The sequence below is a fragment of the Formica exsecta genome, unplaced genomic scaffold (assembly GCF_003651465.1).
Source record: "Formica exsecta isolate Colony F162 unplaced genomic scaffold, ASM365146v1 scaffold72, whole genome shotgun sequence".
Taxonomy (NCBI): Eukaryota; Metazoa; Arthropoda; class Insecta; order Hymenoptera; family Formicidae; genus Formica; species Formica exsecta.
In genome coordinates this window covers 2716247-2732745 of record NW_021853485.1, presented here as the reverse complement: position 1 = coordinate 2732745, position 16499 = coordinate 2716247, and the positions used below count along the sequence as shown (strand labels likewise).

The window sequence follows — 16499 nt, the reverse complement described above, 5'->3', positions numbered from 1 at the left end:
TACAACTACACGACGGGACGACGTCGAGCCGCCGTCGACGTCGCGAGCGCGAATAAATATACACGTCGTCGCTCTATCGCGCGACGACTACTGGCATGCTCGCCTCCTGGAGTGCGGCCCCGCGAGAGAGCCGGCCCACTCGACGAAATCGAAAGTATCCGCCGCTCGCTCGCTCGCTCGCGCGCGCGCGCCCGCTCGCGTACACAAAACCCCTCACGAACGAAAGGCGAACGAAAGCAGCGCCTGTCTCGCGCTACCATCTGCCCCGCGATCCCGCCACCGTCGTTCGCCGAAGATCGCCTCTCTGTCTCTCTCTCTCTCTCGCGCGCAGCAGCCTCTCCCGTCCCTCCTGCGTGCGCGACAGGATCACCCCTTCTCGCTTCTACCGATTGTGTTGCGCTCCCTCCCTCTCTCTCTCTCTCTCTCTCTCTCCCTTTTCCCTCTTCGTCCCTCTCCCCCGGTCGCGTTCAACCACTCCGTGACATTACTCTGGCGAACGACGGAGGCGCTCCTATCGAGTACATGACGAGGACAAAAAATCGAAACTTAGGGTTGCCGCGGTGACCGTACTCGTGGTTTTAAGGGTTGATTCGTGTTATACCAACGGATTACGATAATTCAATTATTCCTTTGTATCTTTATACGTGTTTGTCTGATCGATGAGAACTGTTGAATAATTCATCTTGTTTGTATAATAAATAAGAATAATTAATAATAATAATAGAATCGGTATATACAGTACTTCTTATTGGAAATGAGCTTTGCTAATATTACTTTAAAATTCCCTGACGATCAAGGTAACTAAAGATGCATCTGAAAAAGATCTTAGAGATCAAAGACCGAGACGCACGATGACCCGAAACACGGAATGCAGACCAGTTGAATAACTTTCTTATAAATATTTATTTCTCACCTACTAGTGAAGAAATCTTTACAAATTGAAAAAAAACCTAGTGTTCTCATTAAAAGAGATTCTCACAAAATGTAACTCTTACAACACGTGACGTTTTATTTTTTATAAATTTTGCCCTAAACTAACGTCCATTTTATTTATGAGCGACCGATATCATTTATTTTATTCCTTTGAAATTATTTCCTCACGCCGGAAGGCTAAGCGTGATACAGCTTTTGTCTTTTCCGATCTGCTTTCTGCGTCCATCGCTACACATTACATCCATGCGTAGGTGTTATTATGCTGTCCCTTCCTTCCCGTAATTTACATGCGCTCTGCCCTAGACGACGCGCGAAATGGACTGCTTCCTGCACTGTCGGCACTCGCAATCATGACAAAGTTTATTTGCAATAATGCACACGCTGAAACGTACAACGCACCGTGCATTACGCTCCGCGAGAATACACGATGAGATAGGAATCGCTATATTGTTCTTCCAACTCTCAATAAATTTCCTGAAGAACAGTAGCTACACAATTGCGGCTACGATAGCTACAATCCTTAAGTTTTTATGAAAAGCTTGTTTTTTTATGGGATTCTTGTATGATTTTTATTAGTATTAAGTGCACACAAATAATTCATTTATATATTAATTTTATACACATTTTAATATTTATTATATAAATGTTACAACGTAATGTTAAAGAAATTAAAACTGCAAAACCTATCGAAATAAATGCGGACATCAAAGTGAACAAATTTTTAATTTAATATATTCAGATAATAATTAAGTTTAATATGGAAAAATATAAAATATCCTATTTTAAAGTGTATCTGTTTCTTTCTTACAGTTTCCGTCTTTGAATTCTGTACTTATTTTGACGTGTAAGAATTGAATTTATTATGATATGTTTAATATTTATTCTAAAGTTCAAAAGATATTCGATATCTTCAAAGGAAAAGTAAATCGGCGCATAGCCTCTGTATATCAGAACTGATGCCTTTCCATAATCGCGTAACAACGTAATATCAGTTAAAGAGCTATACTTGGCCAAGATATAATTACCCAGTGAACCAAATTGCTATATTGAATCTCATTTTTGTCGAAAGAAAGTAATCAAGATTGTATTAAAATATGTAAAAAAATTTGATTATATCAAGTTTAATAGATTATATAAAGTAAAGAACAAAATATAGCAATCTTATATATTTCAAAAACTTTGACTTAAACTTTCATATTAAGATCTTCAAATTTAATATCTATCTTTTTCCAGGAAAATTATATTTTTGTTATTAATTATTATCATCAAATATTTAGGTAATAAAATCTCGAATACAATAACTTGCAAAATTAAATAAATTTTGGCAAATTTGGCAATTGTCTGAGAGATTTAAAAAAATACATAATTATCGGTAAAAGCAGTGAAAGATTCCTTTTGATGTGATTATCTATGGCTGGTCGTTATATCGTCCGCGATTACTTACTCGACTTGCGTGGTTCGTATTACACTGACTTTCGCGTAATCCCTATTCTTAATTTTGTTGCGATTACATAAGAAAAAACAACGGTTGTTGCTATTACACGAATAAAAACACGATTACGCGTTTTGGTATTAAATTACGCTGTGCCAGAAGTGTGCATAGATATTTACGAGATGTATCAAAAAGATGCTGTTAAGTTTTTTTTAAGCACACTGGTATTATATGTAACTGACCAATAAATATCACGATCCAGAAAACATTTAAAGTATTATAATACTTGATATTTTTCATAATATTTAAATAAAAGTTAAAATAAGATAGTACTAGTTTCAAAATCGGAACGTCAAAAAGTTTTAAGTTACATAAATTATAGAAAAAATGGAAGAGAAGTTCAATTTATTATAAATTAATTATAAAATCGAAATGTGTAATTATAAACTATAACAACTTTTTTTATTTATAAAAGAGATAGACAAATTATAAAAAGTAAATTTAAATAAAATTAATAAAAAAGAAAATTATAATATTTTTTGACGTACTTGTATATATTCTCGATATAATAAAATAATAATGTACAATAATCAGTAATACTATAAAAACGTTACTACCTGATCAAAAGTTTTAACTGTCAAAGATTAAATTTTTTCGTCAAGAGAAAAATATATAATAATAAAATAAATTCTCCAATGTTATTTAATTATTAATTCAAATTAATCGATGGAATTATTGTTAAGAAATGCTAGATATTTATTTTTCCCATTCTGTTTCTGGCTGCATCGATGCGGGAATCCCGCTAGTTTCATTCCTCTCGATGCGGTACAAAAGTTGTCGTAAACCGCGTACGGTACGCGCGTTCTTACGCATCCATACGTCACGTAAATTGTTTCTACCGCAACTATGCGTTTTCCGAACATGTTGAAGCAGAGCATTTTATATCTAAAAGAACTCGTTAACGCGTCTTCCGGGCGAACGCTCTGGCTCAACCGTAAAATATCGATTGATTTCACATATGTGAGGAATATAAAGATATTACAAGATTCTTCTTCTTCAATTAGTTATATTTTCATTAAAAAGAATATCTAAAGAATCTCTGTCTATCGAGTTGCTGGTTAGCGTAAGTAATAACTCTCATTTGATTGCGTCACGAGTTTCATGAAAGCATTACGTAATGGAGTGCATAAGCGAGGAATTAGTTATGTTAGACTTTCAAAACGTTAATTTGTTTAATATATTAAAAGTCATGAGGAAATTCACACACATACACATATACAAATAATGGAAAATATCGTGTAAATTAATATTTAGATATGTAAAGAAGTTACAATAGAGTCCATGCATGTATTCTTGTAGAAATTTTAATAAATGTTTGATAAAATGCGTAATTCAAAAATTGTTTATAAAGAAACAATAATATAAAATTGACATTTTTTAAGAGATCAACTTATTCCAGATCACACGTCCAGTTTGAAAATGTAATTATTTTATTAAAAGCGAAAATGGACTAAGCTATAATTTATTTATATTTTATAAGTCTTTAATATCTATAGCATAAAAACCGCGCAATATGATTTGAGAAATTCCTATGTTAACGGTAAAAACTTAATGAAAGGTAAGCATTGAAATAAGTAATTATACAAATTGAAAAGAAAAAAGATATTCACATATCAGTTTAATTAGAAAATTATATATCATTCATGATTTGCGTGCGCGCGATAATTATATAATTGAATTGCATATTCGCGCTATCTCACTTTCTACTAATAAGAAGTACAATAACTTTTATTTCAATAAACATAAAATTAAGATCCCAATTGTATATTTAGAGATATAAATACAATCATGTTTGCCAATGTAACAACTTTTCTATTAGATGATTATAACTCAGGAAAATTCGAAGAATTATGCATTTACGAAGCTGCGTTATATATACTCGATGTTCTAACTCTCTTCTATTAGAAAGTATCCCCGCCGAACATATTCGCCTCAAAAACTAGTTGGCTCGACAACAGGTTTCCATTTGACGTGAAACAGTCTCGACAAACGGTTTGCGTCAAGCCTAAACCACTCCTATCTGTCTGCGTAATATAAACCGTCATGTATAATTTCTACGAATCAAATCGGAACCGAACTTCGAAATCGGAGCGTATCGCGTTCCCGGTTACGGTTCGGAATGCGTTCGAAACACGTACAAGGCGATTGACGGTTTCGCACACATCGTGCAGATGTTTGCCGCGCGGGGAGCAGGACGTGACGGGAGAAGGAAGGGAGAGAGGAGGGGGGGGGGGGCAAAACATGGCCGCTGTCAGTTCGTGACGCGTACGGAACCAGTTCCACATCGAGGCCGGTTTGGAACTAGTTTGCTTCGGTTTTTCGGTCCCCCATGAGAGCTGCGCACGACGACGCGCGAATAATACATAATACTTTGATTGGGTTATTCGTTTGTGATTGCAACGTTGTTGACGTACGAATTTCCGTCTGGAAATTATGGCCGATAACGAGGAGCAAGTAGGTAAGGAAATTGCTTTTTATTTAATTCCGTTTAAGCTTTTCGAACAATCCGTGAACATGCTGTCGCCTTCGTCGATCTGCATTTTCGAAGATGTCACGAGTGTAGATAAGTTACATTTGATCGCCGTAACGCGGGAAAATTCAAATTGGTTAACATCCATGGTTGTTACGCGCAATGATTTATCGGTGATAAAAAGAATAGAAGACTTTGAATATTAAAGGATAACATACAGAAAGCATCAGAAATGCTTCTACTTTCGGTTTAAATATTTTCGAGTGCAACTCGAACACATCATGTCTAGATATATGCATATATCATAATTGCTGGTTCTGAGACGGATTGGTAATTAATTAATATTATAAATTTTCAAATTTTATTATGTTCACAAACTTGAATATATTTTATCTTTACAATATTTTTATATGATAGTGAATGTATTTTCACACGCATTAAGTTTTGAGCCACTATGTCCTTTTCGTGCGTATAACATTTTTTTATTATTATTTCTAACAGAAGATGGTGATATAAAAATCAAGATAGAGGAGTCAACTCTTGAGTGCTACATCGAGGACCAACATAAGAATAGTTTTCCAGATTTCGATAATGCCAATGCGATACCGTCAAGTGCCGACATGACATTAAATTTATGGACCAGCAAAGCCACTACATGTCTGATCAATCAGTACAAAAAATATCGATCGATGGTCGGACAATCGACGCATATCAGGACTTTGCGAGAAATGTTCGATATGATATCTTTGGAGATGCAGAAATATGGCTTCTACTTTAGCCCGCAGAAGTGCGAGAACAAATGGCGAGTCTTGGAACGCAAGTATAAAAATCTCGTATACCGTGAACGGCTAAAAAAACCCGGCAGAATGAGACACTACGGAAAGTGGGAACACAAACGCGCGTTGGACGAGATCTTCAACGAGAAGAAGAAATACATATATCTGGAAAAGAACGATCCACAGCCGGCGAGTGGATCAGCGAAATATCCTTTGATTTTATTGAAACGTAGCGATCAAAGCAGTAACTTGCCTGTCAATCAACAAAACGAAGATCCTTTGGCGCCGAAAACTATGACGAATGAAACAAACGAAGAGACATTGGATTATACGCGAACTTTGATGATATTATTTGAGAAATTTGCCGAAGAAATGGATAAGAATTTCGTCTTGGCCGAGAAGAACAAAGAGAGGCGACACAAGGAGAAAATGGCCGTGAGACATCAAGAATTAGAATTGAAGAAACAGCTTCTCAAGTTAAAAGAACAGAAAATGGAATTGCAAAGATGCCAAATAATTGCTGCCGCACAAAATTTACGTTTGAATACGAAATGACGTGTCGTCTAATGGCCCCGAGCGCGGGGAATTGATATCTTCGATTTTAATATTATATAAAAGCTCTCTGTATTTCGTAATTGAAGGCTTATTAATTGATATTTCTTTTAAGTATATAATTGTAATTAAAATATATTAAAATTTTAAATAAAGTAAATAATTTTTATGATAATTATTTATGTTTCATCGTTGACACAATGCACTTTTATTACCGCAGCACGTGGCTTTAAATATTTACTTTATGTCTATATCTTCAGATGGCAGTACGCGCTAAACGTTCGTGCACGCAATTAATCGAAATATATTAAAGATCTATAGTAAAATTGGAGTAAAGTTAAGTAAAATTATTAATTATATTGCGTGTAATATGTATTGGTTTTTTGCAAATATTTCAATAAAATTTTTATTAAACTGAATTCACGAGCAATAGTCCAAAATCACTCAAAAGACAAGATGCACTTATCAAATCAAATGCATAATTTCAGAAGATTGTATACAAGCGATATAATGAAAGCAACACAAAAAAAAAGAAAAATGAGCAAAGTTGTCAATTATCAAGCTTGACAGATCCTGAGGCAAATGAAGAATCTTGATATGACCGATCGTCGATACAACAAGTACGCATCTTGCCTTGGTAAAACTATATTTCTCCCATTATCATCTAAACTTGAATTGGCTTGTTGCTTCTTGTTCTAACCGTTATTTACTAAGAGGGCGTTAGTATACGAATGCCGAAAGTATAAACTTACCCAATTTGAAAGTATCGTATTCGAGTGAGAAAGATAGAGCTATTTAAATGGAGCTCGCTGTCTTTTTCTAACGACTGGCACCCGTTGCTCCGTCGTTGGTTCCTTCGTTGCTTCAAACTTTAAACTCACTTGCACGTTCACTTGTATCGAACATTCATATCACAATCTCATCAATCGGAAAAACGCGTCTATTCATAAAAAACAGGTTAATTAGCGCGATCCGGCTTCATTCACCGGCTGACGCACCGCCGTTGCAGCTCGCTTTGTTTTCACCTTCATTCACTCGCGGACACGAATTAATGCGATACGATAAGTTTGTCGGACGTAGCGATTGGCTATCGAATAGAGAATTTCTAGAGCCTCTTTCGAAATTCTAAGAATACTCCATGTGATTGCCAATCGATATGTCCGACAAACATTTTATCGTATGAATGTAATATCAGCCTAAGAATGTTTGACGTTATTCAATTTTCTGATTCATCATCACACAGTCGATAAAATAAAATGTTTTCCGGAACTCGTTATTATATGTTAAACTATCATATACATAATAATCAGCGCGACATAAATCTTTGTAAGTATGTAAAACTGCAGTTTTGAATAAATTTTTCTCAAAAAGTAATAATATTCTACGTAAAGGTGTTGCGCTTAAGGTGTTTCATTTTTCTATTTTTGATGGAGAACTTGTTAACCGGATATTTGAATACACTATAGGGACATTTTGTAACTAGCGCAATATGTGGCAAATGCGTGCAAACTTTGTTTCATTTTTCAGAAGCTGCAAACGCGGATACTGTGTCAAATTGCGAGTGTCATCGTGGATTAATTGTGTTATATATTCCATCTGAAATCTCTAACGATCAATTTATACAATTTATTGAATGCAGCATCAGCAGGTGTGATACTACTATACCTTTATACTCGGTATCTTTCGTTCAATAACGCTACAACAATTGTTAAACCGATAAAAATAGAAACGAATATAGAATCACGAGACCCTGTGTATATTCCTTTGATAAAGTAACAATAATTTATCGAGAACAGATAACTCTATAAAGAATAAATAAAATTTAAAAAACTGAATAAAAAACTAATTAATATTTTAGTAAAATTAAATTATAATATTTGAAAATAGCAATTTTTTCTATTTTTAAAATCTTTATGTCATCTGATATGCTGTAATGATTTTTAATTTAATTTAATTTAATTTATTTAATTTTTCATTCTAATTAATCTTCTTTCAGCAAAATCGTCCGAAATAAACGAATCAATAAATATAGTTATATATATTACAATATATCTCTGTGCTAAAAGATAAATTTATTTCGAACGATTTTGCGCTGAAAGAAGATTAATTAAAATAAAATAAATTAGAGTTAAATTAAATTAAACTGCATTTGAGCATATTATTTCTGCAAATATTTTTCATTTATATGTATATATTCTATAAATCTAATTAATGATGCAATACTGAAAAATTTATTAAGAAGATATAAATTTTAATATTACTTACTTTATTATGCGTTTACTTACACAGTATATTATAAAATTTGATTTAATTATATCGTATTTTATATATAAAGTTATAAAATAACAACTGATGTATCTGTTAATTTTTTTTTCAGGAGACAACGAAAAATGGGACATTCGCGATGTCAATTATTATGCCACCGGATCACCGTCATTGGTTCGAAGTTTCATGGAGCGTGCAAACCTTTCATCGAATCGACTCAATAAAAAAATTCGAAATCTAATGTTCACCGAACCGAAAAGAGTTGTGCGATACCAATAGTCATCGATATCAATAGTATTCGGTAAAGAAATTTATTGTGTTCGATTGATTCAACAAAAATCGTAATAAATTATACAGTTATATCTTATTGCATAATATGATTTAGTAATCGATCAGTCGACTTATATTGAGTGTTAAATAACAGGTTTTATTCTATTGGTTTACTCAAGTTTGCATAAATTTATAATAGTAAGAACAAAAATAAATATACATTCAACTATTAATTAATGAAAAATACTATTCCATAAATTTACGATTTAATCTTTCAATTTACATAAATTTCTTATGAAAATGCATAATAATGTTCTTACCAAATAATCTTTTATATTATGATTATAAATACTGATCAATAATTAATTATGTTCAATATGCATTTAATTATATGAATACTCAATTTTAGCTAATAACGTGAAAAAATTTGATATATTTATATAATCAGCAATTTTATTACGCTATTAATAAATAATACTGTTTTATCTTTTCACATATTACAAACATGAATTGTAACAAAGCGTAATATTACTAGCAAAAAAAATTTATGCGCTAACAAGAAAAATTTTCGTTCTCTTAAATTATGATATTGTTATAATTTATTTATACATTGTTGCATTATTTTATTAAAAAATTACAAATTGTTGCGAGCCCTTTGCGGCATCAACATATTTTATGAAAATAGTATGTGCATGAAACTCTTACACAATTATATTATGAAGTTTCCTCTAGAGCACTTCTTTTATAATTTGTTCAATATTGTATATGTCAAAATATTTAATAATACTAAAATATTCTGTTATTTCTTTGCAGACTATTCCCCGATAGTTGTCGAATTTAAAACGGAAATGTTGCAGTCTTTTGAGAGATCCAATATTGGAAAAATGATGCGGATAATGCTACTTCTTCCGGATCCTTCAGATCCTCGCAAATGTCAAAACATCACGTTCGTTCGGGTTAAGCGTCGAGGGCACATGCGATATCCAACGATGACGACGACGACGACGACGACGACAAAGGGTACGTACAATTTTATAAAGCTTCGTGAGTACTTTTCGTGAAAAAATCGCGTTGGAACCGGTTACACCCGCTCACCTCACGCTCTCGCGCACAGCCTACTTTACTGTTTACGCGAGAACACGCGCAGGTATGTACACACGCACGCACCTCTTTCTCGCTATGTTATACCTAATAAAGATCGGCAGATATTGCGAGAAGTAAACTTAAACGAGTGATGTTTTAAAGAACAAATTTTATAATTGAAGTAACTATAATATATTTTTATCGAGACATTTCAAACCGTTTCAGAAAATAATTATATGCTCAATTACACTCAATTTTCATAAATATGTCTTTCATTTGACATTTATTTTGCACATGAGACGCGATTACTCCAAGAACAGTTTTAATTTTGCAGTTTAATACAGCTTTTAAATTTTCCTTAGAACCTAATCGAGATAAAATTTACCTTCAATGTGCGAGCTCACGTGAACGCTATTTAATTCGCGCGTATCCGGGAAATCTCTCGTTATCGTTCGGTTCAACTCCGGTACATACAAGTTCCAGGGGCGCCGGCTCGCGTGTTACGAGAGTGAGCGCGACGAGGGAACAGAGCGGAGGCGGTTGGTCGTCCAGTCGAGCCGCGACCGTCGAGCGGTGTGTACGTTTCGTATCGTAATCGCGTGCTCCGCGACGAGTCAGAGTGGGTGGGAAAGAGAAAGAAAGAAAGAGAGAGAGAGAGAGATTTGTGGACAAACTGACACACACGCGTGCGATGCACGTGTAAACGTTTCCTCCTCGACGCTAGAAACGAGAACGCGTTGTGGAAAGAGAGGCGACGGCGCGAACGCCAAGCACCGGTCGACAGCTACAACCGTCCACCCGCACGTGTACGTCGCGATTAAAACAGGTGGGGCGAATCGAGCGCCGTTACGAGTGCGTACGTACGCACGTACGTACTTGGAGCACGCAAGGGTAAACATTCCATTCGCCGAATACTCAAAACATTGGCCGCGCGCGAGACGAAGTTTGTTTACAGACCGCAGTGGCGCCGCATTACCTTCTCCCCTCCCTTCCCACTCGTGTTTTCTCTAGTCTAGGGCGGGAAGTCGCGTTCGGGACATACGTAAATAGACGAAGACACGATGCGAAGTCGCTCGGCGTCGTTACCGCGTCGTTTTATCGATGGTGAAAACAATCCCGATTCCCGTGTTTAATATTTAGTGATCCGTGTGCGCGAAAGAGAAAGAGAGAGAGAGAAAGAAAGAAAAAAGAATCGAGTCGGGTTTTTCGTTCGAGAGAAGCGCGCGCGTCGCTACTTGTCACACGAAATTACATGCAGCGCGGGTCGTGTCGTCCCAGTCCCCCCCCGGGCCCCATCTAAGTAACAGTACTTCCTCGCGCTCGGTGGAATAAGCCTCTTTCCGTGGAACGGGACCCACCGCGCGCTCTCCTCCGCGCGCGTGCGCGCGCGCGCGCGAACGCCGCTCTCCTCTCGCTGCGCGGCGAGCAACGTCTCCGTCTCACTCGCTCTCCAACCGTCCGGGCATTCGCCGTCCCGTGCTATCGCCTCCGAAGTAGTCTGGCCGTCGTGAAACCAGTCCTCGCGTACGTACTCGCGCCGGACTCCTCTCTCGACCGGAGTAGAGGAGGCTTGCGATCGCCTCTCTACTCAACCAATCACCTGTGCGACTTGCGAGCATTTTCGGCGGCCGAACGATCGCTAAGAGACCTGGATCTTCATCGATCGGATCGACGTCGCGTGACGAAAACAAGTGATAGATTCTGTGAACGCGCCGGGAATAAGATCGTATTGAATTTCGTCGTTATTTACATCCGCCATATTTGAATTTTTTTTTTCGGAGCATCCGCGGAAATTTATAAAGATTCCCGACACAGGTGTCAGTTTACAATCAACGCTGACTTCGCGACTTTCGAGCGACGGATTCTCCCTGATTCTTGTGAACGCGTCGCTCGATTATACAAGAACCTAATAAGATTACGATAAGGGAGATAAAAAGAACTCGTTTTGAAAATTCGCAGCGATCATCATCGACATCGACGGTGTGTGTGCGCGTGTCTGGACATTGTCGGACAAATTCGGAGAAAAGAGGTGTTTTGCTTGATCGTTGAAACGCATCGAAGCAGGTAGCGGTCCCGTATCTCGTCGACTTCCTTCGCCGCGCGCGCAGCGTTCGTACGGAACGAACGCGGCCGCGAACGCGAGTGATGCGCGAGGGCGATCTTGTGCCGATTCGTGGCGTGGCGAGAGTCGGGTAAGTCGGCGGTTAATCTAGGCGAAAGACGATCTCAACTCGCCGTGTTTTAAAGAGGATCCTCCCCGAGACGGAAGAAAGTGAGGTTAGAGAAGAGTTGAAGACGAAAGCGGCAACGGAGACATGCGATATTCAAGAGATAAAATTATGTAAGACCGTGCTTTAAGAATATGTGTAAAATCTAGAAAGAGACTATAAGTGAGAGAGAGAGATAGAGTATAGATAACGGACGTGTTACAAGCGCCTATATTCACATAACAATTTGAAAAAAAAAAAAAACAAATAGATATGGAGAGACGGAAGAAAGTGAGGTTAGAGAAGAGTTGAAGACGAAAGCGGCAACGGAGACATGCGATATTCAAGAGATAAAATTATGTAAGACCGTGCTTTAAGAATATGTAAAATCTAGAAAGAGACTATAAGTGAGAGAGAGATAGAGTATAGATAACGGACGTGTTACAAGCGCCTATATTCACATAACAATTTGAAAAAAAAAAAAAACAAATAGATATGGAGCATAAAAGAGGGTAAAAAATACAAATATAAATTTTTGCAGATGCAGACATCGACTGACGAGAATGAGAAAAGGTGGAGAAAGATAGAGGAAGACAGCTTGCGAGGCCTTTCGCCGCTCGCGATCCAAGTTTCTCGGTCGCCCGCGAGTCCCACTGATCTAATTCGCGGCGTTCTTTTGCACCTCGCGATGCCTGGGTGAAGGCGTCGATCATCCGTCAGCTGCCCTCACGTTCGTTTTAGCAAGGAAGGAAGGATCTCTAGAAGGATGATACAAGGACATACACATCGCCAATCTTTATGAGCATCCAAACAAATCACCCGATTAAATCTTGTGATTTCATTGTGACAGTTCAGAGATATCTACAAGGCGGGATATCAAAGAGGGACTTAAACTGTGTAGTAGATAATCTCTCATCGTGAGAAGAATTGACGAGTCGCGAGTGTTATTTTTCGCATAGTAGTGTTTCGCGGCCGATGTGAAATTAATACCGCAATTTTTGCGTGTGATTTAAGTGCGAGAGTACCGTGATACGATCCTTTTACGCGAGTGAAGTAATAATAACTGTATAACTGCTTCGTTCGGACATATACGTTCGCGATACCGCAATAAACCTCTTGTAGTGTTTTGCTTTCAAAGTCGATCATCGGAGCCCGATACATTTCAACGGTACGACGAATCTCCGTGGGATAGTAGCCGAGAGCGGAACGAGAAGAACAGAGAGAGAGAGAGGAAGAGAGAAAGATAGCAGAGAAGAGATAGACGGAGAAAGAAGAGATATAGCTATTCGCTATTCGAAGCGAGAGATGAGGAGCTCATCGAAGATGAAGACCACACAACGAGCTTTAAGGTGAGTCTCTTCCTCTCTATGTGAAAATATTAAAAATAGTTCGAAGAAAGCGGTTTCTTTTGTCGTATTCGCACCGTATGTACTTAGTGATAACAGTACGTACCCCGGCAGTACGCCGGCATATTATGCTATAATGAAGACCCGTTGTTCTGCCATAATTAGCCGCACGTGCCGATGAAAATACCGAGAGAACTCGACTCGCGATTAGATTCCGCTCTCGCGAACTGAACGAGCGCTCATTTTTCATTTAACGCGCTAACTCAAGCGATATATGATTTTCTTGTTTGTTTGAAATCTTTCAAATTTTAAATCACGATTAAGATGATGATTCTTAAATTGCAAAAGACATTCGGAGTCACTCTTATTCAAGATAAATATATATACGGATAAAAATGTAGAGTATATATTTATATAAATACAGAAATTAAAATTATCGTTTAATATGATTGTAGATATTTAAATTTTTTATACGATGTTTTAAACGGAGAGTGGTACTCTTAACAATTTTGCCTAGTCTATCAAAGAATGATTTTTATATATACATTTTCTCGTTAATTAACAATGTTGAATAATTTATCATGGGATTAGTGACGCCTCTCTCGTGTTATGCTCCGTCAACTTTGGAATTTGCGTTCGATGCTTATCACACACATGACTTGGAGCTTAACTAGGAAAGACGGCACTGATAATTAACAAATTCAAGATGATTTGCAAGCAATGTTGCATGCCTGCCAATCTTATACGCGTGTGATAGGGAATATAATAAGGAATAGCGCTTAAAGAGAGCTTTATTTCGATAATTATTTATTTTCGTTAAAAGTAAAGTAGTCACGTCGCAGTAATTGGCCGCCAATCAAAGTAATTGCGTACTACTATATAGCTATAGTATAACACTCGCTAACGATTTGCGACGCCTATGGGGCTCATGTGCATTTTCTTTTTGTTACCATATGCAGAACTTGTATGTATATCTTTCTCTCTCTCTCTCTCTCTCTCTCTCTCTCTCTCTCTCTCTCTTTCTCATTGCGCAGTTAATTTAAGTTAAGCATTTAAAACGATCGAAACATCCTTGGCTGCTTTCGGTCACTTTTATATCCTGGACGTTTATTTCGTCATATATCTCACCGTCGATCATTTCGCACATTCCTCTTTTATATGACGACGACATAGGGAGATATAAACGTCGATCGTTTATAAGATAAATATCGGCGGCAATCAAGAATGCAGGCTAATTTCATGCCGTAAAGATGCCAACAATAATAATTTTGCATCTCTTGCGAGAAAATCGTGATATATTTGATTGTAATATGGTGAGAGAAATAGAGAAACAGGTGTGTAATTAAAATAAAAGATTTGAAATTAATGAAGAAAATAATGTTACACACACATTTATATTTATGAGTACAGAGATTGTAGCTTTCTATTCATAAATATTCACGAATCAAATCGAAAATTTCTAGAGAATAAATCGGATAATTTAATAGCTACATATATTATACATTAATTGTATAATATAATATGTTACATAAGAAATTAGATACGTTATGTAAAGATTAGGCATATTTCACACTAATTATCTCAAAAAAGTACTTATTTATTTGATAATGTTTAGACATTGACTCATATATTTGAGTGTTATTATTACCTAATATGAGATGGAAATATTTAAAATTCTTAATGCATGTGAATTTTAAGACATTTGACATTTTGCTTTCGGAGAAACTGACGTCGTTATTCGTGGAGGGATCTGATTAAATCAACAAAATCGAATATTTTAAATTTTCACGAAATCAGTATCCCATTTTTAGAATTTTGATTTTATTGCTGCAATTTTGGTTCTTTATAAAAATTGATAATAAATTGATAATTTTTTTATTTTATATTTATTTAATTTTATAATACTTTTTGATAAAGAGAATATTTTGAAGGACTATCAAAATTTAAAAAAACAAAATGACAAATTTCCGAAACAAAATTTTAATCTATGAAAATTTGAAAAAAATTTCCATGTTAGAATTGAAAATTCTTGTTGATATTTTTTTATTGTTGTTATTCGTTTATTTTTATTTGAATGTTAATTATCAGAAGTATATCAGGGATTCTAGAACTCATTAGAAATAGAATTTGAACTCTATTATTATCGATATTCTAAAAATAATATGCTTTTTTTTTTAATACGTGACAAAAGGTTGACAAAAAAGAAATAATATGATCATAAAAAATATTTTTAACGAAAATGTAACTACGTTTGTATAAAATCGTCGTTTATCTACAACTTATGGCGATGCTATTGATAAACGAACAGCTGTTGCAATCCCAGGACTCTTATTGAACGTCGATGAAATCTAATGCGGATTAAAGGGATGCAAATCTTGTGAGTTTAGATTCCAAATACTAAAAGGGGGAATCTGTTTGTATTAGCGACAGTGAAATCACAAATAATGTCAGATATGTTTTTTTTTCTCGTATCTTTATCTCGTATGCATCGAAAACTTAACTCAGCGGTAAGAAAGAGAAGAGAAAATTTCGTATAATATTAGCGGGAATTAACGAGAATCGAACGGATAGTGTATGATTTCTAAATATTTATCAAATATAAATCAATATTCTTGTTTGAATAATACTTATTTTTTTTATTATTTAATCGCTGAATTTTGTAGAATATTTATTTAAAAAAAAAGAAAGGAAGAACACGAATATCATAAAATTAATAATATAAAACTTTTATGTTATTCATTATCAGTCACTATAAAATCAATAATAAAATTATATAATATGTAATAAATAAAACATAACATTATTTTCTGTATTTTTTTCGCATTCTTAACTTTTAAAGCTAGTGATATATTCCCTCGATGTAAACTTCGGAATTATTGTCAATTTGATTCGACCTCTCGATGAGATTCACCAGATATGATTCAGCCGAAATTTAGCGATCGTGATTATTGGACCGTGAATTCTCTCAGATATATGATACGACAAACACCGCGCGCGTTACGGGCCAGATATACATATATGTATGTATGTAAATGTCACGCTTCCCGCTTCGCTGTCGGCAGCTTTGCATCGAAAATGTCAGGTGGCGGATGACGACTCGACTCC

General features: G+C 35.9%; 2 protein-coding genes across 5 annotated transcripts in view; both read left to right on the top strand.

Moving 5' to 3' along the window:
• The first annotated feature begins 4638 nt into the window (after positions 1–4638).
• On the top strand, positions 4639–6517 carry LOC115243414. Its single transcript, XM_029820377.1, has 2 exons — positions 4639–4883; positions 5397–6517. Exons 1-2 carry the CDS (start codon positions 4859–4861, stop codon positions 6224–6226), a joined length of 855 nt encoding a protein of 284 aa, XP_029676237.1. The 5' UTR covers positions 4639–4858; the 3' UTR covers positions 6227–6517.
• A 3879-nt stretch (positions 6518–10396) lies between these two features.
• Positions 10397–16499, top strand: part of LOC115243371 — a 142833-nt gene continuing 136730 nt past the window's right edge. Inside the window, exons 1-3 of one of the 4 annotated variants that reach the window (XM_029820305.1) lie at positions 10397–10667; positions 11801–12182; positions 12590–13397. In XM_029820305.1, the coding sequence (XP_029676165.1) occupies positions 13354–13397 (44 nt within the window). In that variant the 5' untranslated portion in view covers positions 10397–10667; positions 11801–12182; positions 12590–13353. Of the gene's footprint in view, positions 10733–11350; positions 12183–12344; positions 12409–12589; positions 13398–16499 lie in introns of those variants that run through there. The other 3 variants (XM_029820304.1, XM_029820303.1, XM_029820306.1) reach the window with 3 other exon arrangements.